Source organism: Apteryx mantelli, chromosome 19 (genome assembly GCF_036417845.1).
Source record: "Apteryx mantelli isolate bAptMan1 chromosome 19, bAptMan1.hap1, whole genome shotgun sequence".
Classification (NCBI taxonomy): domain Eukaryota; kingdom Metazoa; phylum Chordata; class Aves; order Apterygiformes; family Apterygidae; genus Apteryx; species Apteryx mantelli.
Genome location: NC_089996.1, coordinates 12,955,939 through 12,975,685, shown reverse-complemented (window position 1 = coordinate 12,975,685; position 19,747 = coordinate 12,955,939). Strand labels below are relative to the sequence as shown.

Sequence of the window (19,747 nt, the reverse complement as noted above, 5' to 3'; positions counted from 1 at the left end):
TTTTAAAGGGAACTTAACTCATGAAACCAGTAAATAAGCTTGCTGAGCAGCCTGCTCTCATAAATACAGCATTCATATGAAGATCCTGTTTAAGGGTAAGATTCTGAGTATTTCTCCCGAAGGGTGCATCTTCAGTCGCAAATCAAGCAACTTGGGTACTGCAGGTATCACAGCAGTAAGACAGTCTGGGAAGGGGAAACTTACCTACTTCATCCAAAGCTCCTTTTCTTGGTTGTGCGACCCTGGACTATCAGATTTATAACCAGGATCTGGTCCAACTGGAACACCTTCACTCAAGCACTGGTTGATGATGGCACCAAAATGTTCTGTGAATTAAGAAATAAACTTGGTAGGAACTATGCTGTGAGGACAGTTTTGACAATATTGTTGATTCTCAATGAAGGTATAATCAAATTGATGGGGGGGGGGGGATGATGACGACACACATAGGATGTAGGATGGTAGCAATTACTCTAATTACAACAGTTCAACAGTCATTAGTGAATCTGCCGCCCAAAATTTCAGGGACCAAAGCAGTAACTACAGTCAAGACACTTGCAACAATAGACACTTAAGGTTAACAACTTAAATTCAGCTGACAATTTTGAATACAGTATTTAATGCACTGAATTAGATACTCACGTCAAGTGTTAGCTTCCAGCTTGCAGTTCACAGACCTATTCTGTTAAGTTTACCATCAAATACAGAAGATCGCAAAAGTCTGCTGTGAACATATTAAAGGCTAAATTAAAAGGGCCTTTGCCAGTTCAGAGAAAAAGGCACATTAGACAGCTGCAGTCTGATGTTTACAGAATGTAGCTGTCTCATCCTCTATTTCAGCATCTGAATTATTTTTAACAGGGAAAAAGTTTTTCAGTGTCTGCTATTCAACACCCAGCACACTCTGATGAGCAGTGCAATTCCTCTTGCTCAGTTCCATATTACCTAGACTATTCTTCCTTTACAATCCCGCAGAAGCACAGACACTAATTTTAAACTCTGCTCCAATTAAAGCATAGTTGCATCCTGTAAAAACTATTTGAAACATTAACCATTTGCATGTAAAAAAATCCACAAGTCACTTTGTTATTTTTACAACTGAAACAGCGACATGCTTCATTCATGTAACTTTGCTTCAGTTAGATAAATTATAGTTCTAAACAGCAATACACACAACTCAGGTATTCAGTTCTACCCCCAAGAAAGGAGAAGTAAAATTTTTATAATCTAGCCATGGACTTGGTAATTTATGTAGACACTAAGGATAACAAAAGGACTAGATAGGTTCTCAGCTACCTTTGTAACAATTTGACAAAGGAAGCAGATTAAGGTAACTTTAAACAGACAAGCAAAAGAGGAGGTTTATACTTGATGCTGCTTGTGGCCTTTCTACATGCACACAAAATGACTGGACAACCATCATGGCAAATTTTATATTACTGAACTTTATGTACAAAAGCTGATTTCAAATAAAACATTTAATGTAAAAACAATGGTTCATTTAAACAACTGAACTTGTTTGTTTTGTTTTTTACATCTACTGTACCATTCAAATGCTTTTTAACCAGCTTACATGATATCTTCAAAATCTCTCAAAGGTACATATAGAAAAGGCATCTTTATAAATAGAAAACAAAGGGATTTTTTCAGCTTTTATTATAAATTGACATGACATACAAAGTTTACTGGACAGAAGTAATTTCATTACTATTTTTTGGGGGGATCACCAACTTTTTGTGCAAACAATGCTAGCCTTCTTTTAAGCATTAAGAGCATAACTGCTTAAGAAATGACATAAGCAATAATTCTAGAACTACATCTCCCCTAAAATAATCTATTTTTTTACATATGTGCACAGCTTTAGCAAATTAAAGCCAGAGAGAAATGCTCGATGTACTATCCAGAGGCATAATTAGAGTTTGCTAAAACTCAGAGAGCTGGCAAATTCAAGGAGTTTGTAATGAAAGCTGCAGTTTCCCTCTTTCCTATTTTTGTACACAAAATCAGTGACTAAGAACTTAATACTGGATGACAAATCACATCCACACCATTAGTTAAATAGTCTCACAGTTAAACACATCTTAAGGACCATCAAAATCAGTATTTACATTTTATAAATTTCTGAAGACACCATTAGAAAGCTTATATACCCCTTAAACAAATAGGGAACTGCATCTCATGGTGATGGAATGAAATAAAAAATTAAAAATACCTGTATTTACAGCAGCATTGTTCCTTTATAAATAAAGAATATGAAAAATGCAATATCTTAAGGATAATAAAAAATTGAGGTGATGTCACTCAACCACAGTGCTTGCTGGAATAAACCCTTCGGTGCTGATACTGTACCAGTAGTGAAACCACTTTCCATTGGAAAAAATCTGTAAACGTATGCATAAAATGTGTTAACAGCAGTGCAAAACTGCTCAAATATAGTTTAGTCAGCATCTTAGTATCTGTATTGAATACAATACATCACAGAATACTTGCATAAGAAGTGCAACACATTTTCTGGTCCAATTTTACAGTGCATTTTTCCCTCAAGAGTGGCATCTCAAAAGCCAAAGCTAAACCTATGGCCTGGACTTGCAGTCTGTACTCAGGCAAAACAGCAGGCATAAACTTCAAAGGAAGTTAATCGACGTAATGCCTACATACTGACGATAGACTCTCGGCTTTAGCATGGCACACTATGATGCATAGCCCCAGTATAAGGGGTTTACATCAAATAGTTTGTGTAGCTGTGTAAATGTGTAATAAAAATATAAAGGAGCTAATGTTCAAGTTTAAAATGGTACACTGGGTGATCAATACATCAGAATTATCCACGAAAACCAAACTGCTGGTAACCTCAAAAAGCCAAGGTGGTACTTCACTGTGTCTGTAACATGAAAAGCCAAGATCTTTCCAAACAGGCACAAGACAAAGGAAGTGCTAAGTTTGCAAAATTTCATAATTTTAGTGTAAAAAAGATTTAATTTGTAATTTATGATCAAATTGATAAATGATTTCAAATACAAGGATCAAGGTTAAACTTTAAATAGTGAGACGTTATTTTCACAAAAAGCTAACTGGAGAATTTCTAAATAAGAAAAGCATAAACTGTATCCCAACCCCCTTTCCCCAATGTTCCACAACTTCATGGTAGGAAAAAACAGCCAGATACAGATGCAAAAATCTTAATATAAAAATTGTTTTACATATACTTAAATTATGTAAATTCCATAAAGTTCTTAAGACACTAATTACTAAAATTACAAAAAGATTTTCATATTGCTCTTCATGCTCAAACTCTTAGAATATTGTCATTACATCACCAAAACCGATATACATGTAGTACTTGCATAATTAACTGAATAGAAACCCTGTTATAACAATATCCTTGCTGAAATCATTTATTTCCATCCAGCAGTGCCTGTTTGGAATCTCTGTATTTTGTGTGTGTAATTCTTTATAGAGCTCATGCACCCTAGAATGTCACTTCAATGTTTGTCCGTTGAATGGCATTTGAGTTTTGACTTCAGAGCTTCTGTTTCTTGCTCTGTTTCGTGACACCTGAGATGCTATCCATTTCCGAAATTCTCTCTCTCATATTATTTTCACTATATCCATTTGTCGTCCCACTTTGTTCTTCAGAAGATTCCTCATCCGTTGGGGAGGCTGATTCTCCTTTTTCTAATTTCTGCTGCATCTCTCGAAGCCTGGCAACAGCTTTGTCTATTGACATTATGCTAATGAGGTTAAAGTCATGCATGCTGACCAGATGTAGCATAAAGTTTCGACACAAGTTCTTCTTAATTATTTTCTGTCCATAGTTTTCAACAAACAGCATACAGGCATGATTCATTTGATTGTCAGCAATAAACCTGTCAAATTAAAAATCCATCATTACGCAAGTTAAACATTTTCAAAAATAAAAGACACCCTACAACATGGTTTATCAATATAACTGCAGAGATTGTCCATTACGTAGTCTCAATATCTGCAATGTTTTTGTTTTCAAAGCCATAGAGCTACTGCGCACAAGTTTTTTTTTTTTTAAACTTAAAACAATAGAAAGCATGTTACCAAATCTGCCTTTAATGAACCTTTCCTAAACAGCTGAAATGAATTTTAGGTGCTTAGTGAATTGTAATGCAAAACAGTCAACCAAATCTATACCATTTGTATCAAAACTAAGTTTACAGCAACATACCCGTGCTTCATAACATGAAGATTCCATAATTTCATTACTTCTTTCTCCCCTTCGTTAACATCAGAAAATTCTTCAATTTGCTGGAGAGAGAAAGAATTGGAGGAAAGGACAGGAAAAGGGAGAAACACGTCAGAATTTCACATCTGGTGACAAGTAGTGAAAGCACTTAAAATTCTGCTTATGCCACCTACACATCACAGAAATAACTACTTCTGAAGATTAAGGTACTGCAGTCAAAAGGGTCAGAACAAAGTCAGATCGCGTAGAGATCTATCATGCTAGATTACTTCCATATTATACATGTACTACTGTATATTTCTGTGACACCAGCATCTCCTCTTTTAATGAGAAATAGCCACAAACAGTGATGAAGGAACTTGTTAGGATCATGTGGACTGAGCTAGATTTACAACTAAAGACATACTTAAAAACACACACTTCGATTCCATGAATTTATATCATTAAACATTCTAGATGTTAGTGGTTCAGCTTCACAAAATGTTCGACTTATTCTCAAAGCGAAAGCATAGTTTTCACTATATATACACCCTATTTGTTCCCCACAACAACCGCAGACCATATTTTAAAAACTAAAATCCATTTAAAATCATCTTGCATAAATGGAATAATTACAGTAATGGTCTTCTCCCGTAGCCATTCAGGGTCTTTCTCATCCTCACTATCTACTTCCATTTCTTGTGGACGGAGAGGTAAACACGTATCACTGTGAAAATATAACCGATTGTGTCCACTGCTGTATGTTCGTTGCTGTTCCACTTCTCCATCTTCAGATTCAAGAAATTCTGACATACTTGCTTTCGTGCGTTTTGGCCTAGCAGAAGGGAAAAAGTAACTAGTTTCAACTATCAAATCAAATAGGCAAATACTAACTACTGTAACATTAATACACCTTACCATTTTAGGCTCTAGCTTGCAAAAAGATGTTGAAAAAAAGATTATCACCAGTGAAACACAGCCCATAAGAAAAAAAACAACAAAAACACCACACCTTTTGGGTAACAGAAGTTCTAGGATAAAGCAGTCAAAAAAGGTACCTCACAAAGAAATTGAACAGCTGTAGAAAAATCACAGGTGAAGATATCATCCCTCACCACCATTTTATCTAGTCAGGAACAGCTGTACTTTAATGATAGTGAAATTCAACTCTGCTTATGTGCAGCTATGGATTAACAGATCCCCTGGTTTCATAAATTTTGGTCCATATGCTATATTGCAAAAACACAGACAGACTTTCTTTTAAATCTACCTACCTGCATACAAGTATGTGTGTGATAGGAGTTCTTTTGACTGGTCCATTGCGACTGAAGGCAAATCCAGGTTGGCGATGAATATCCTGAGGATTTCCTGCATAGGAGCCATCATAACACTCATTGATAGATACATCTATCCTAGCACCTTTTGGATGATACTGAAACAGATAATTGTAAATATATTTAGCAAACAGTAATGACTATTGCAGAAGGTTTACATAAGTAACCTTTTAAATTCTGAATACCTAAAATATCGCCCTATCAATAACTTCACATAACTCTAGTTCCCTTTTACAACACCCAAGTCATTTTTAACCTCTAGAAACAAATTACACTACTTAAGTTTCCTTGTTCTATAAACCATTTTACTGTTAAGTATGAAAAACACTCAGAATAGAAGTAATTATAAATTAAAAGACAATACTAGCAGAAGATTGCAAACAAGCCTGGAAATTAGAAGGAGCAAAGTTTTGGATCTTAATCTTCCAAGCAGGGTAGTGGGGGTTGGAAACAATTATCCTCAAATAAATAGGAAGGAATTTCTTTCAGTCAGATTGGTAGGAACAGGTCCTTATCAGCATAACTAAATTTAATACTGATTTTAAATGTTTACTGTCTCCCTAAAACCTCAAAAGACTTCCAACCAAGTATAAATTACATTGCTTGCTACATCACATACAAAGAATAATTAATGCAAAAGCAGCAGCTATAGCCAGAATTCGCTCTCCAGTGACTGGGGGGGGGGAGGGAGGGGGACCCTACAAATTTTAATTACCCATGTAACATGCAAACATTCATCTAATTAAATTGCAAGGAAGTTGCATTTAACCTGTAGATACAGTCCTACAACTTAATAGGCTAGCAATGAAGTCAGTGCCGTATATAGTATCTACTACAGACTGTACTATGTTTCATACTAATAAACAACAAGATCACTTACAACATAATTAAAGATAAATCTGCTGTGACAGAGTTTCAGATGTTTGAGTAAACTATACAGTTTACGACAGTTCAGTGTGCACCATGGGCAATGCAAGTCATCTCGGGCTTCAGTCTGTTGTCTTGTATTGTTGTTATAAAGGAACTGATGCAAACAAATAAAAAATGTTAGCATCAAATACATTTTGCTCATTAACCTTCCACCCATAAAACCAAGTTGGACATTACTTCAGGAAACCTCTACCATAATAATAAGTTCTTAGGAACATTAGATCAGTTCAGTGTACTGAAACAATGGTATTTCAAGAATTTTTTTCCCCATAAGGAAACCACCTGCCCTCCTCCAGATGCCTAATGGGAGATGTCCTTTGTATTTTGGAAGATGTGTCAGACATAGCCCCAGGAAGATTAATTTTCTAAAATACTTCCTGTAAGAAGAAATATGTGGAATGGCTCTTAATACGTGAATCTGCCACCCCTTAAGGCATCCTCTGAGAATACAAATAAGACAGTTCTACAGGCAAAACTGAAACACACACCCAACTCAGAAGAGATGTGAACATTTAAATTCCATGCAACATTTACTTTCTATTTCTCTCCCTGCTAACGCTTATTTTCAATACCTGGTAAAATATTCGCAATTTTTGTCGAGGTTCATTTAAAACATCTCTCTCTTTTCTTGTTTGAAGATCTGTTGGCAAGGATTCTTTCACAGCTGAAAAACATGGACGGACATGCATTTTTGCTTAGTGTGAGGAGGGGGAAAACCCCCCACACACATTGTGGTTTTTATCTAACTATGTAAGTTCTGTGAAGGGTATCCTCCTTCTGGAGGGAATGGGCTACTCTAGTGAACTTTGGTTTAGGTAGCTCTTCATATCAGCAAGAAGAAAGGCTTGATGCTCAGCTTCCTTCAAAATTTACAGGTAAAAACACCACTTTTATACACTAGATGTATCCCCAGTTTTGAAGAACCCTTCAGAGAACTTAAAAAATGATCAGGTAAAAAGCAACATTTTCTTTTCTCCATTTAAGTGAATGGGTAATTCTTTAGCTGTAGATGAAAGCAGAGGTGGCTGGGAAATAACAAAATAAATGCTTTCACATGGCTGCACTGAAAATACATTGCTTAAATTCAGTTTCAGAAGTTTTGTAAGTCACACAACAGACAAAACAGTATGAAATACAAGTAACATACAAAATATTTAACTGAAATGTTAACCCTTAACTTATCCTCAAACTCTTGCTAAAATTTTTTGTGTGTAATGGCAATGCTCATATTTTTTCTCAGTAAGATCACTTCATTCCATACAATTAACAGAAATAAACACATATTGAGTAAGTTTGAGTAGGTTTACCCCAGGAAAACAAATAATGACAACTACTTGCTTCTGAATGGTGAAAAAGGTGGCAAAACAATCTCTACTGCCATAAGGGGATCTTTTGGAAAATGCACTTATTCCATATTTAATATTTGGGGGAAAAAGGGAAATTTCATCCTCTTTCTGTATGAAAGACAGCCTGACACACCTCAGCCTGCACCACGTCAGAAAAATTAGAATTCCATTGGTCAGTTACTTTGAGCACTTTGTAATTACTGTACAGCATGTATCACATATCACCACATTCAGAGGGTCTTTGAGGTCTTTATTCCGCTCGTCTGCCCTGGGAAACAGCCCAGAGTAAAGTAAAGTGACAACACCAAATCCATATATCCTTAGGAAAGATGCACTGGTTCTTGTTCTTTGACTACCAGAACCCCTAACTGATAAAAATTTCTGATCATTTTTCACTCTCCTCCTTTTTTGGCACCCAGAGACTGAAAAGAGCATGAGTATCAGAAATACCCTCCAATGCAGGGCTTTGTACTATGATGTATTCTTTTAATAAGAGTCTGCTAGAAGGTAACACTTGCTGTAACTTAGCCAATTTACTGGAATATTCAGCTTCTCTGATACAAATAAGTGTGTTCCATTAGTAAATTAGCAATGCAGCCTCTCCATATCCCCATATATTTATTATGTAGTAAACTAGTACGCACCTTAGAGAGTTAGTCAACATACAGTCATTTTTTTTGCAAGTCTGAGTGTAAAAGCTGCCTAATATTACAATATAGGTCTCCAAGAAACTCTGAGATACCAGGGGCCTGGTATGAGGAAGTAAGAGGAAGTCAGAACAACAGTGAAAGTTCAAATACTTCCCTGTTTCTGTTGCCTTGTTCCATTGGGAATTACTTCATATTTATGTGCCCTAAGTGCCAGCCATCCATTCTGACTTATGAAAGAATTAGATGTCTGCAATCCCTAGCTCAGGTAAAATGCTCAGTTCAGAAGACAGGAATCAGTCGCGCTCTGACTACTCTTGTACACTCTCCAAAGACAAAGATGCCTGTGGGCTGGCTGAGGCCGTTTGGGCTCACCCTAGACAGAGGCTTCTGTGCTGGTGGAGGTGAAAATTTTCCTGCTGTAACTTCTGTATTACTACAGACTAAAGCTCTAAAAGCAGTGAAAAGAATTCCCACTCTGAAAAGCTGATCAGAGATGAGCTATTGGTGACCCACCGAGTTTTGCAACATACACTGCAATAACTGGATAAATGGCACTTTCAGAAAAGCAATCTTAGGTTAATAATTTTTCCCTTGCTACCACTACAACAGCTCCAGACCCTCAAAGGTCTAAAGCCAACACAAAGCCAGACTGAAACACAATTCGGCACAAATTGCTGAATGCACTAGCCTCAGGTGAACCTCAAAACTCTAAGCAATACAACTCTTCCCAAGCAGTGCTTGGCTACAAACCCTGGAGATCAAGCCTGGAGATGAGAACCACTGTAGTCCAAATAATTAGTGCTACTAATGGGGACCCAGAAGCTTCCTTAACCACACAGCTGCAATCCAGCTACAAGCTTGGAAGCACTGACCACTCTGAAGTGAATCATCAGTCTAGAGCCCAGATATCTTCACAGGTGCTTAAACAGTGACAGGAGCAGACTGCTGCCTTCTGTACTATTTAGGTTTTCCAATTGTCTTCCAACCCAAAGCCGCAAATAACCATGAGCAAGACGAAAAGGAAATATCTAGGTTAGCCACCACTGACATTTAGGAATCCAAGGGCAGTTTCAGATTAAATATGACCCTGAGACAGAAAGCTATTAAAAAAAAAGAAAAAAGAAAAAAAGAAAGATACAGACACAGACAAACACACACACAGTGGTCACTCAAAGATGCGTTTCCTATCCAGTGTTGAAGTTCCAAACAAGGGAAAAGGAAAGCCTGTTAAAGTATTTTAGTAGTAGCTTTTTTGAGCTAATCTCTGGGATAGCAAGGAAGAAACATATTTTTAGAAACATATTAATGAAACTGCAATTAAGCAACAGAACCATTAATCACAAATTCATATTTAAAAATAGAACAAATGTTAAGGCTAATTCCTTTACATAATTAGTACTATTATCAAGCATGCCACATGCTGTACAGCTACTTCACTTTATGAAGTTTTCAGTTAAACTAAACTGTATACTAAAGTATACAATCAATAAAATCCCCCAACAATCTGAGTATTTGGTAGAAAGAGCTAAACACCTCTGGGAGCAAAAATGGGACAAGGGTTTTTTAATACATGTTTCAATACTGCAGTCAAAGTGTTTCACAGCAAGGATACTTCTGTTAACATTTTAAAAACATGCATCAGTTCAATAAAAATGCAGGCTATACACTAGTATTACACATTCTTTGAAAATTATTATGAGTCAAATTGTATACGCCCATTAAGTTTTCAAGATAAGAGCGCAGCACTGATACCGACTAGCTAACCTTACCATAACAGGTAAGGGCAGAAGACAACTTTCTATTAGAGAAACTGATTTGGAAAACACTTATTTGTTTTTCTGACACAGACCTATATAAAACCAGATGCCATTTTACAAAGTTCTTCTAAAACAGCGATTAAAATCCTATCCGTAAATTTAAAATAAATACAATTTTATATTCAACAGCATCAGGGAATATGCCTTTTAATGACAGCTTTTTCAACTCTAGAAGTAACAGCAGAATGAGCAGTTTCTAGATATTTTAATAGCTCTTGAACAAGTGTGTTTAAATATATAGAGGGATATATTATAACAAAAACTGTAATCTTAGATTTGCAGTGAATGTTAGCAGACTGCATCAATATTTTCCATATAACAATCTCCAAAGGAACAGATTACATCACATTGGTAATTACATTAAATTTTCAATCACAGAGTAGCCTCCATAGAAGTGTCACTATTCAATAGTACATACTACTATAAATACAAAACAAGCAAACAAGTAAACACAAAATAATTGAATGCTATTCAAAAATGTTTCCAGACTGAAACAAAAAGGAAAGTGGGAATTTCAAAAAGCCATTTCCGTACATGACACATCATGAATTAAGGTGAGACAACCCCATTTTAAATAGTCTATCCAATATTGCTTATTTTTAATGTAATACATATTTAATGTTATGATAAAACAGTTCAAAAGCTGATTACTACAATTTGAAACTCAACATATAATCCCTTCTAGAAAAAACGTACAGGAAAACTCGCAGAAGGAAATGGAAACCATTAATTTTAGAGTCCTGAACAATTTTGAAATTAAAAAGCATTTGGAGTTTTAACCTACAATGCTTTAAATAATAGTAATGAATGGCTGGAAACTAGTTCAGTAATAAATACAGGTTAATTTACATACAACAGATAGACTTAACTCACATACATCACAGTAAGATTTTCTATACATTTTCAGTCTTCAGCGGAGCTGCAGACTTGCTAAATTTCTCTCACGCACAGAGAATTATTTTCATACAGTACTAATTGTAAGTCTGCATTCTATCTAGACAGCCTTAGATCGCCCAAGATGAATAAAAGCCCCCCAAAAAACTTTATACCTTGACAGAAGTCTTTGATAACTTGTGTAAATATGCAGAAAATGAACCTTAATAATAAAAATATGTACTGTGCTTACAGCATGGTACCATGCTCAGACATCATATTATGTGTCAAGGAAGAAAGTACCAATTCATAAGCTTTCCAAAAGAGCAACAGTTATCCTTACACCACAAATGTACCAAGCGATGTGCAATGTTTTAGAGAGTTTCTCTCCGTCACTTTTCATAGTGGCAGCTATGTTTTTCAATAATTAAGTATATCTGATAGACAAAGCTTAGACTATTTTCACTATAAAGCATAAAAAAAGAGGAATGCAATAATACTATAAATCTAAATATATGTAAAAGAGGAAGTAATGAGTACAGTAAAGCAGATAAGATTAGAAGTCATATTCACAGATTTTTTTCATGATTCATCATCAGCATTTATGAGCACCGTATACAATTATTTATTTCAATATTTTCATGACTTTAATGCCACAACTATTTTCAGCTTTTAAACTTACCTTTAAAAAAGTACAGCATATGGGATACATGAAGCCCATTCATTTTTGCTTTTCCATGTTTAAGACTATCAGAAGCAGTTGCACTGGTACGCCAGGAACCTTATGGCACAGAAGTGCTAAGCAGATTACTATTCAGTGCCAAATAAAGTTTGCTTACCTATAGTCTGAGTAGGTTTAACAGAATTGGGCTTGTTTTCTTGAGGGAGGCTTTCAGAATTTCGTGTTGCAAGAGGCTTAGCTATAGGAGCCGTAGATTTATCATTTGTGTCTCCTGTCCAACGAAGAGTAAACTGAAGTGTAGGTCCCTGAGAAAATGTTTCAAATGGAGGCAACCTCTGGAAAAAACAGACACAGCAGTATTAGTGTCTTCCCATGCACAAAAACTTGTCATGCAAAAATATTCACGGAAGGGGGTACACAACTTTTAATCATCTAAATTTAAGAAAGCCCCTGTATTTTCAACATATACATTTAGATACACCAGAAAAAGATGAAAAAGGTTGCTATGCAATTTCATGCATATTGCTGAACAATTACTTCTCACACATAGTGCAGCCCACAGATGGATCTTTGCAAACACTAAACAGTAAATAGGATGGTGAGTCCTGTTTTCTTTCTGGTCATGGCCCAACCAGCCTGCTGCCAGTGTACTCTTCTTTCTCTTTCCACTCACACCAACCCCTAATTCTGCAGTCCAGTATTGTATATTAACACATGAGCTTAAAAAATACACCGTCTGCTGTAGCAATAACTGTTGCAATATTTCCCTATGAATATGTTCTTCTATTCCATTCACTTATCAAGATAATAAATAGTACAGAAATGGAAGAGACATCCAGGTCAAGTCCAAACCCCTCTTACCAAGGATCATACCATAAATTTGTGAATGAGATTATAGAATTCCATCTTAAGAGATGTTTATTGTATTCAGGCCTTATTACTTCACTGAAAATCTGTTTGACAAACAGAAACTCAGTGACAGCACACATATCAGATAGGGCTTATACATGCATTAGCCAGGCATATATTTTCTTCTCTTTGGGGTAGCATCTCCAGCCTTAATAACTTTCCTCTTTCATTCTCCCACCTACAGAAAGTAACCATTTCCTCATCTCAGTCTAACAAAAGTTACAGCAAATTATACATACATTTTAAAGTACATTTACATAAGCGGATCTCCTCCTATGACCTTTCTAAAAGCTGTTTTCAGCCTTTTCCAATTTTAATTTATTGAACAGTTCACCAGAATCAGAGGTACTACTCTAGATGAAGGCTGAACAGGATAATAGAGCTTTTATCTTGCTGTCTTGTGAGTGGAATTTCTGCTACACACTTTGAATCATCTTTGCTTTTTTCATGGTTACATAATCATGTTGATTCACAATTACATTGAAGCTATCTTGAAATTTTATGTTATTCTCCTCAGTCACTTCCAACTGATATTCTCCCAGGACACAGGAGCATGTGACTATATAAGGGCAAGACCTTGCATTCAGTACCACTGATTGTTGACTCACTTCACTCCTCTGTTAACAATTCCTCTCTGTACAACACAGTTTTTCCTCCTACACTGACATCTCCTCCTCCATTTATCACTAAATTTCATCAGCATTCTCTTAATGTCTGTGCACGATCACACCTAAGACATCTAAGTCTTGGGTTCCCTCTTTTTCTCCAAAATTTTTACTTCTGCAGTTTGTTCCTTTTTGCTTGTCTGACCTGAATTTATTATAATAACTGACTTTTAATTTGCCCAATTTTATGAGATAGAAACTCAGAAGGTATTAAAAAAGACAACTGCCATACCTAGAGTAGCTGTTAATATTTCCTTGTATAATAATCTAATGGGGTCAAAGCTTTTCTAAACAAGAACTAAATCAAAACATGTTTTCATATCTTGAAAGAGAAGTAGCATTTCCTGTTTCACTTAATCCATTTTCAAGGAACAGCTGCTGCATTTTGAAGTTGTATTCCACCTTAATCAAGACTATTTTAAGTGAAGACAAGTCCTTCAGGTAATAAAACAGTCCATACCTTCCCATCAAGTATAGTTTCCCATGTTGCTCTTTTCTTGCTAATGGGACACTCTTCCATTTCCTGCATGGCCACTTCATATTCCCCATCTAGAAGCTGCAAGCGTCTGTCAACACAAAGTATGTATTACAAGTAAAGAAGCTCACTTTTATTTTTATTGTTTGCCCATTAAAATGTAGAATGTATTTCAACATTTCCACAAAATATTTCACACCAACTTTCATGAAATGAAATGTAGTTTTTCAGGCAAATTTTTTTGGTAACTAAGCTTAAGTCTCTAGGTAAACATCATCCATAATGAAAAAGGTGTCTACTGCCAAACATTAACTCAACCTCCCCATCCAAACAATTCCAAAAGATACAAGAAAGCTAGCGTTCATAAAAGTTAATACTATGATGGGAATCTTCAGGTGAATAAATAAAACTTTTCTTAAAAAACCCTACTCAAAATATAAATTTTCTAAAAACATATTTGGAAAAATAAGCACTTTGTCAGAATCACAGGGTGGGGGTATATTTTAAGCAGCTTTTTCTTGAATTTATATTTTTATTATTGAAGAAATGATCTAGATACCTACCTCCACCTGGGTTCTAGATTTCCCATAGACAGAACACTTATGTTCATATGCTACACTTCCTTCCCAGAAAACAAACAGACTGTTTCTCATTGTAAATGCCAATATTTTGGTTATTGCTAGTACTATCATCTCCCACAGGACAAACAGTACAATATCCACTTACCAGTAAATGGAATGCTACTTATCTTCTGAACTATCAGAATTGCTCTAAGCTACGGCTATGTGCAAGTTGCCCCATCCCACCTTCTTTAAGTATATTAACTCATGTCAAGATAACAAATACAAAAACATTTCATCATGCTTAAACTACCTGACAGAGTAAGCTTATTATGATTTTAACTACTTGTTTAAACACTTCAACAGTAACATTTAAAGTTACATAACATGTTTTTTATTTAAATAACTAGCAAGTTATTCAAAAGAGCAATCTACAATTACTGGGATCCCACCATAGTAATGGATGTGTTATTTTAGGCGCTAACAGAACAAGATCTGTGACTGCATCAGCAAGAAACTGGGTAGGGAGAAAATTATGCTAACAAATAAAATGTAAGTAGCAACCATACTTTAGGGATTTTTTTTTTCCTCTTTAATTATGCTGTCACTGGTCCATAACAGAACCACAGAAGTTACACCTGTCAAAGAAAAATGATCAGGAACAAATTGATGCAGATTAACAGGACTATGCTCAAGTTTAGGATTTCAAGTATTTCAGATAATGTTACCTGTTTTTATCAAATACAGTCATTTGTGCTACAAATGTCTTCTCCCCATCTTCACGGTTTGAAGAGTTTCTTTTTCTTCTAGCTGGAAGTTCCTCATTGACATCTGTATATAACAAATATCGCATTCAGTTATTATACAGACATAAATTCAAATGACTGAACAGTTTCTATGCCATTGTAAAATATAACTGGCTGTTGATTATGTCAGCTGTGTGATATCCAATGGAAAAGGACAAAGAATTTAATTAACATGCCCAATGCCAATGGAGACAACACTTAGCTGAACAGTAACCATAGTTTAGATATGTTCATGTATACTTATATTTCAGTCATATTAATATGTTGGCATAAAGAATGTGGGCTTTGGCCTTCTTCCTCTTGTAGTTATAAAATGAATAGAAAAAAAAGTTTTTTATTCTACAGGTACTCTTCAAGGCTGTAATATTTGTGATATAGCACATCATGCCTTGATATGATTATGAAAATAGCTTTATTAATTTGTTTATAGAAACCGCAGATTTCTCCTACATTACTCACCCCCAGCAGTGTTGGCCCTCCCTTTGATCGTCACAAATTACTAAAAATTGGTATTAAATTTACCCCAAAATAGAAGCAAAGTTTCTAACTACCAACTATATTTTAGCCCTCTCTTGAAAAAGGCTGAAAACGAGTGAAAGGCAATTCAGTCACTCATTTACTACTGCCCTTCGCTGAGTATGATCTACAGTGCAGATTAAGACAACTGTATACAAGACTACAAGGTAAACCTTGCAAAACTATATTTAAAGATTGAAGTTACCAATGTTTTCATTAGTTTCACCATTGATGAGTCCATTAAATTCTCTTCTTCCTGGGCGAGTTACTCTGAATAATAATGAGTAAGACTTCACCATATGGCTGTTGCTTGGTTCAAATTCATTGCTGGAAACTGCAAGTGATGGGAAGTTGCCTGGTTTTATTTGGCTGAGGTCTGGGTTTAAAGGCACCTGCTTTTTACCTGTAGGAACCTGCCTTATTGGACAACTGACATCCTGCAGGAAAACAAGAAAGCTATGGTTTAGTTTTTTAGAATACAAAATGAAGACATTAAGTGTTAAATTTATATAATTTATGAACTGCACTTGTCCTGCTGTCTTATTGAAAACAAGCCTTCTAATAGATGTAAATAAAAAAATCTGGAATAACAATCTCAGGTTTTAAATGTAAAAACAGATACTTGAAAGTGTAAATAAAACTGGTATCTTATAACCACTTCTGGCAGCAGCCATCTTTTTCAAAGTGATTAACACTAACATGAAGCATTCAGAAAGACTGTAGAACAGCCATTAATGCTAATTTAATTCTGTTTACCTAAAGAAATTAAATGTTTTGGTTATATATATATTCCAAGGGCTTCCTATCTTCTCCTTTCCAATATTACAAAGTGCACTTACGAGCTATCTGAGAGATAAAGAACCACTTACCTCAGATTTATTATATTCAGTATCTCTCAGATAGATCATGGAACACTGTGTAATATTGGAAAAACAAGGTAAGAAAGTCTAAGTATGAAACTTGCAACAAAATATATTTAAAATAACCATCAGCACCTCCTGCTTTTATCATATTTGTCCATGCAAGACAAAACAAAATTCGCTAGAAACAACATTAACTCTTAAAATCACATTAAAACAGCTTGACATGATTGGGGAAAATATACAAAGTGCTGAGTGTAATACTTTTTTCGTTAAAAATCACAACTTGCATTGCTGAGCCTTCTGTATTTCCATGGCAGTAAGGATAATTTTCCCACTGGTGTGAAACAAACATAGCTAAAGCAGCAAGCAAATTCAAAGATGCTTAAAGAGAAAAAGAAAAACGAAACAGAGAGAGAGAGAGAGAGACATGAAAATTGTTTATGAGCCCTAATATCTAAAATCTCAAATAACTGAAATGATCAATGTAAAAACATAGGTACATAAAAAAGCAAGGAAAGAGACAAGACTTGGCAGATGTCTGAGGAATTCAAAACAATGACAGCTTTTTACTTTTTACTTCTAAACTCTAAAAGGCAGACAATTTTATGAATTTGTGGGTGCCTAGTTTACTTAAGCCTCTGGACATCAAAACAGAATTAATAGATTAATTAGAAATAAGGATTTAGTTTAATAATGGGATATAAAAAAATGGAGCGAAAATACAGGTGGCTGAAATTCACAGCGAATGAGCATGACTTACAAGCAAGCAAAATTCAATTAAAATACAGCTGACTGTTTTTGTAAAACTTCCAGTTATTTCTCAGGGAGCAGAGCAAGACCCATATATATTTAGTTTTGAAGAATCCCTTACCCAGTCAATAGAAAACAATTTATATAGATTAGTCGTAAATAAATTTCAAGGCTAAATTAATCTTTCAGCATCATTTCACCCTTAACTTCTAGTATGGCAATGTTAAATAGATATTCCAGAATCAAGTAAACCTTTTGCTCTAACATATATATTAATAGTTTGTCAAATCACTTTTACCTTTCGCTTCTTGTGGCAAACTTTCACAAGCAGTACTTCCAGGGTTACAGAATTTTGTTCATTCTCTGAGTTTTGTGATGGCTTATCTAAACAGAAAAATATTATAAGTTTTCAAAAGATAAAAGTCTATTCAATGTTGTAAATCCACCTGAAATAACTTTTTAACTGTAGTCGCTTTCAGATACAAAGGCCTCCAGTCAAATTCTAAATCTCAAACTTAATGCAAGTTCCCACTTGAGAACATATCCTACCTAATTATTCTACTAATTCTACTACTACCAAATTAAAAGCATCAGTATAGTAATCTTTAATGTTTAAAAGAGTAAGCTCACTAGCTTTGGCTTTCTTTGCTCTTCCTTCTTTCTTCTCTTTCACAAAAATAAAACAGCCAACAAAAAAGGAAACTCAATTCTAGAGCTGGAGTTATGGAGATGGACTGTGAAGACAACCCATTTGCCAAAGAACAGCATACACTATATATGTGAATGAATGTATGTCACAGATAAAAACTGTAATTGAAGCTTCTGTGCAGGTTCATAAAACAGCCCAAAAACATATTATGAGATGAACCAGGTAAAAAATTTATAGCAGAGAGAAAGGATAAGGGTAGATTTAAGAAAAGTCAGAAGACACTAGTTATAAATGAGTGAAACTACTCCCTATAGAATTCTTATTTACTGCTTATAAACCCAGAATTTGGTGTGCATCAAAACTTAAGATCCAAATGTTATCAACTAGAAAAAAAAACAAAAAATTCAAATTATGCAAGATTAAGCCCATGCAGAATAGTTGTCAAAAGACTCTTGCAAGAACTTGGGGTGTGTGTGTGTGTGTGGGGGGGGGGGAAGTCTTTGAAAATAAGATTCAGCTTCACAATCTCTGCACTATAAATTTCCTAGAGCCAGGAATCTTCAAGATGGCTACTACCAGCAGTATTATGAGCAATGCCAGTTAAGAACTGCCTTTCAAACTAAATTTCACTGTATACTAAGAGAACCTTTTATCATGTGAGCTTTAATTCAGATAAGCATATTAATCTGGAAATGTGCCCTTATACAGAAAACAAACAAAAATCCTTAAACTTTATTATACACTAGGTTTAAAAAAAATATAAAATAAAATAATAAAAGAATCAGCCAAAACTGAATGGCTCTATATGAAGCTACTTCTGCTCTTTGAGAACCTTATAAACATCATTATGGGCTCACAGACATTTTAAAGCACAACGGCTTCAGCTTAGTCCAGATCACAAAGAATCTGACATTGAATGAAATGCTTGGTTACACTCAACAGAAATAAAGAGCAAAGCATACTAAAGACACCTTAACTCACGTCTCTTCACTTGCTTTCCTCCTGACACTTTATCCACATTGAAAAAACATTGTGTTTCAGCTAAAAATTCTGGTAACTCATCTTAAAGAGATACTAGCAGTTTTAGGAAGCAGATGGATTTTTTTTCCTTTTCTTTTATTTATTTTATTTATTTTCTTTTTACACAAGACTTCAAAAATATGTCTTTTCTTAGCAAACGCATAAATTCTCAACAAAATCTATAAATCACAGTTCTACAAGTTTATATCCAGACAAATAAGTATATCAACAGTGTCAGCTTCATTAAAATATCTTCTATATTTAATACTCAGTATAGCGTGCATTGCTTATGCTAGTGATATTCTTTTACACGGTATAAACCATCATCATGACCTCACTGTATATATATTCTCACGGTGAATGAAGGCCTTCATAGTTAACTGTATATATAATCTTATATAATATACTTTATTAACTTATAATAACTTATAACTTAATACAACTTATATAATCTAAACATTCCAAAACACACAAAAGACCATCAAATATATTACCACTTTGAAAATCTACTACAGTCTACATTTATAGAGGACTACATTGTAAGGGAAATGCAACATGAAAGACAAGGTCTGGCAGCAGAATCTATGGAAAATTTATCCCATCCACTAGGTTTTTTAAATTCCATACATGAGGTTTACTGTTAGATATTCTCTTGGAAGGATCAGATTTTGAAGACCTATATTTGCATTTAAGATGCATCAGTGTACACT

At 34.9% G+C, this 19,747-nt stretch overlaps 1 protein-coding gene across 1 annotated transcript in view; it reads right to left on the bottom strand.

Annotated features, from left to right (window-relative positions):
* Positions 1-1,424: 1,424 nt before the first annotated feature.
* SUZ12 (SUZ12 polycomb repressive complex 2 subunit) overlaps positions 1,425-19,747 on the bottom strand; it is a 32,145-nt gene continuing 13,822 nt past the window's right edge. The window contains 11 exon segments of the mRNA XM_067308504.1: positions 1,425-3,866; positions 4,196-4,275; positions 4,829-5,027; positions 5,467-5,624; positions 6,407-6,550; positions 7,029-7,120; positions 11,982-12,159; positions 13,859-13,964; positions 15,162-15,264; positions 15,961-16,192; positions 17,667-17,752. Coding sequence (XP_067164605.1) covers positions 3,521-3,866; positions 4,196-4,275; positions 4,829-5,027; positions 5,467-5,624; positions 6,407-6,550; positions 7,029-7,120; positions 11,982-12,159; positions 13,859-13,964; positions 15,162-15,264; positions 15,961-16,192; positions 17,667-17,752 — 1,724 coding nt within the window. The 3' untranslated portion in view covers positions 1,425-3,520.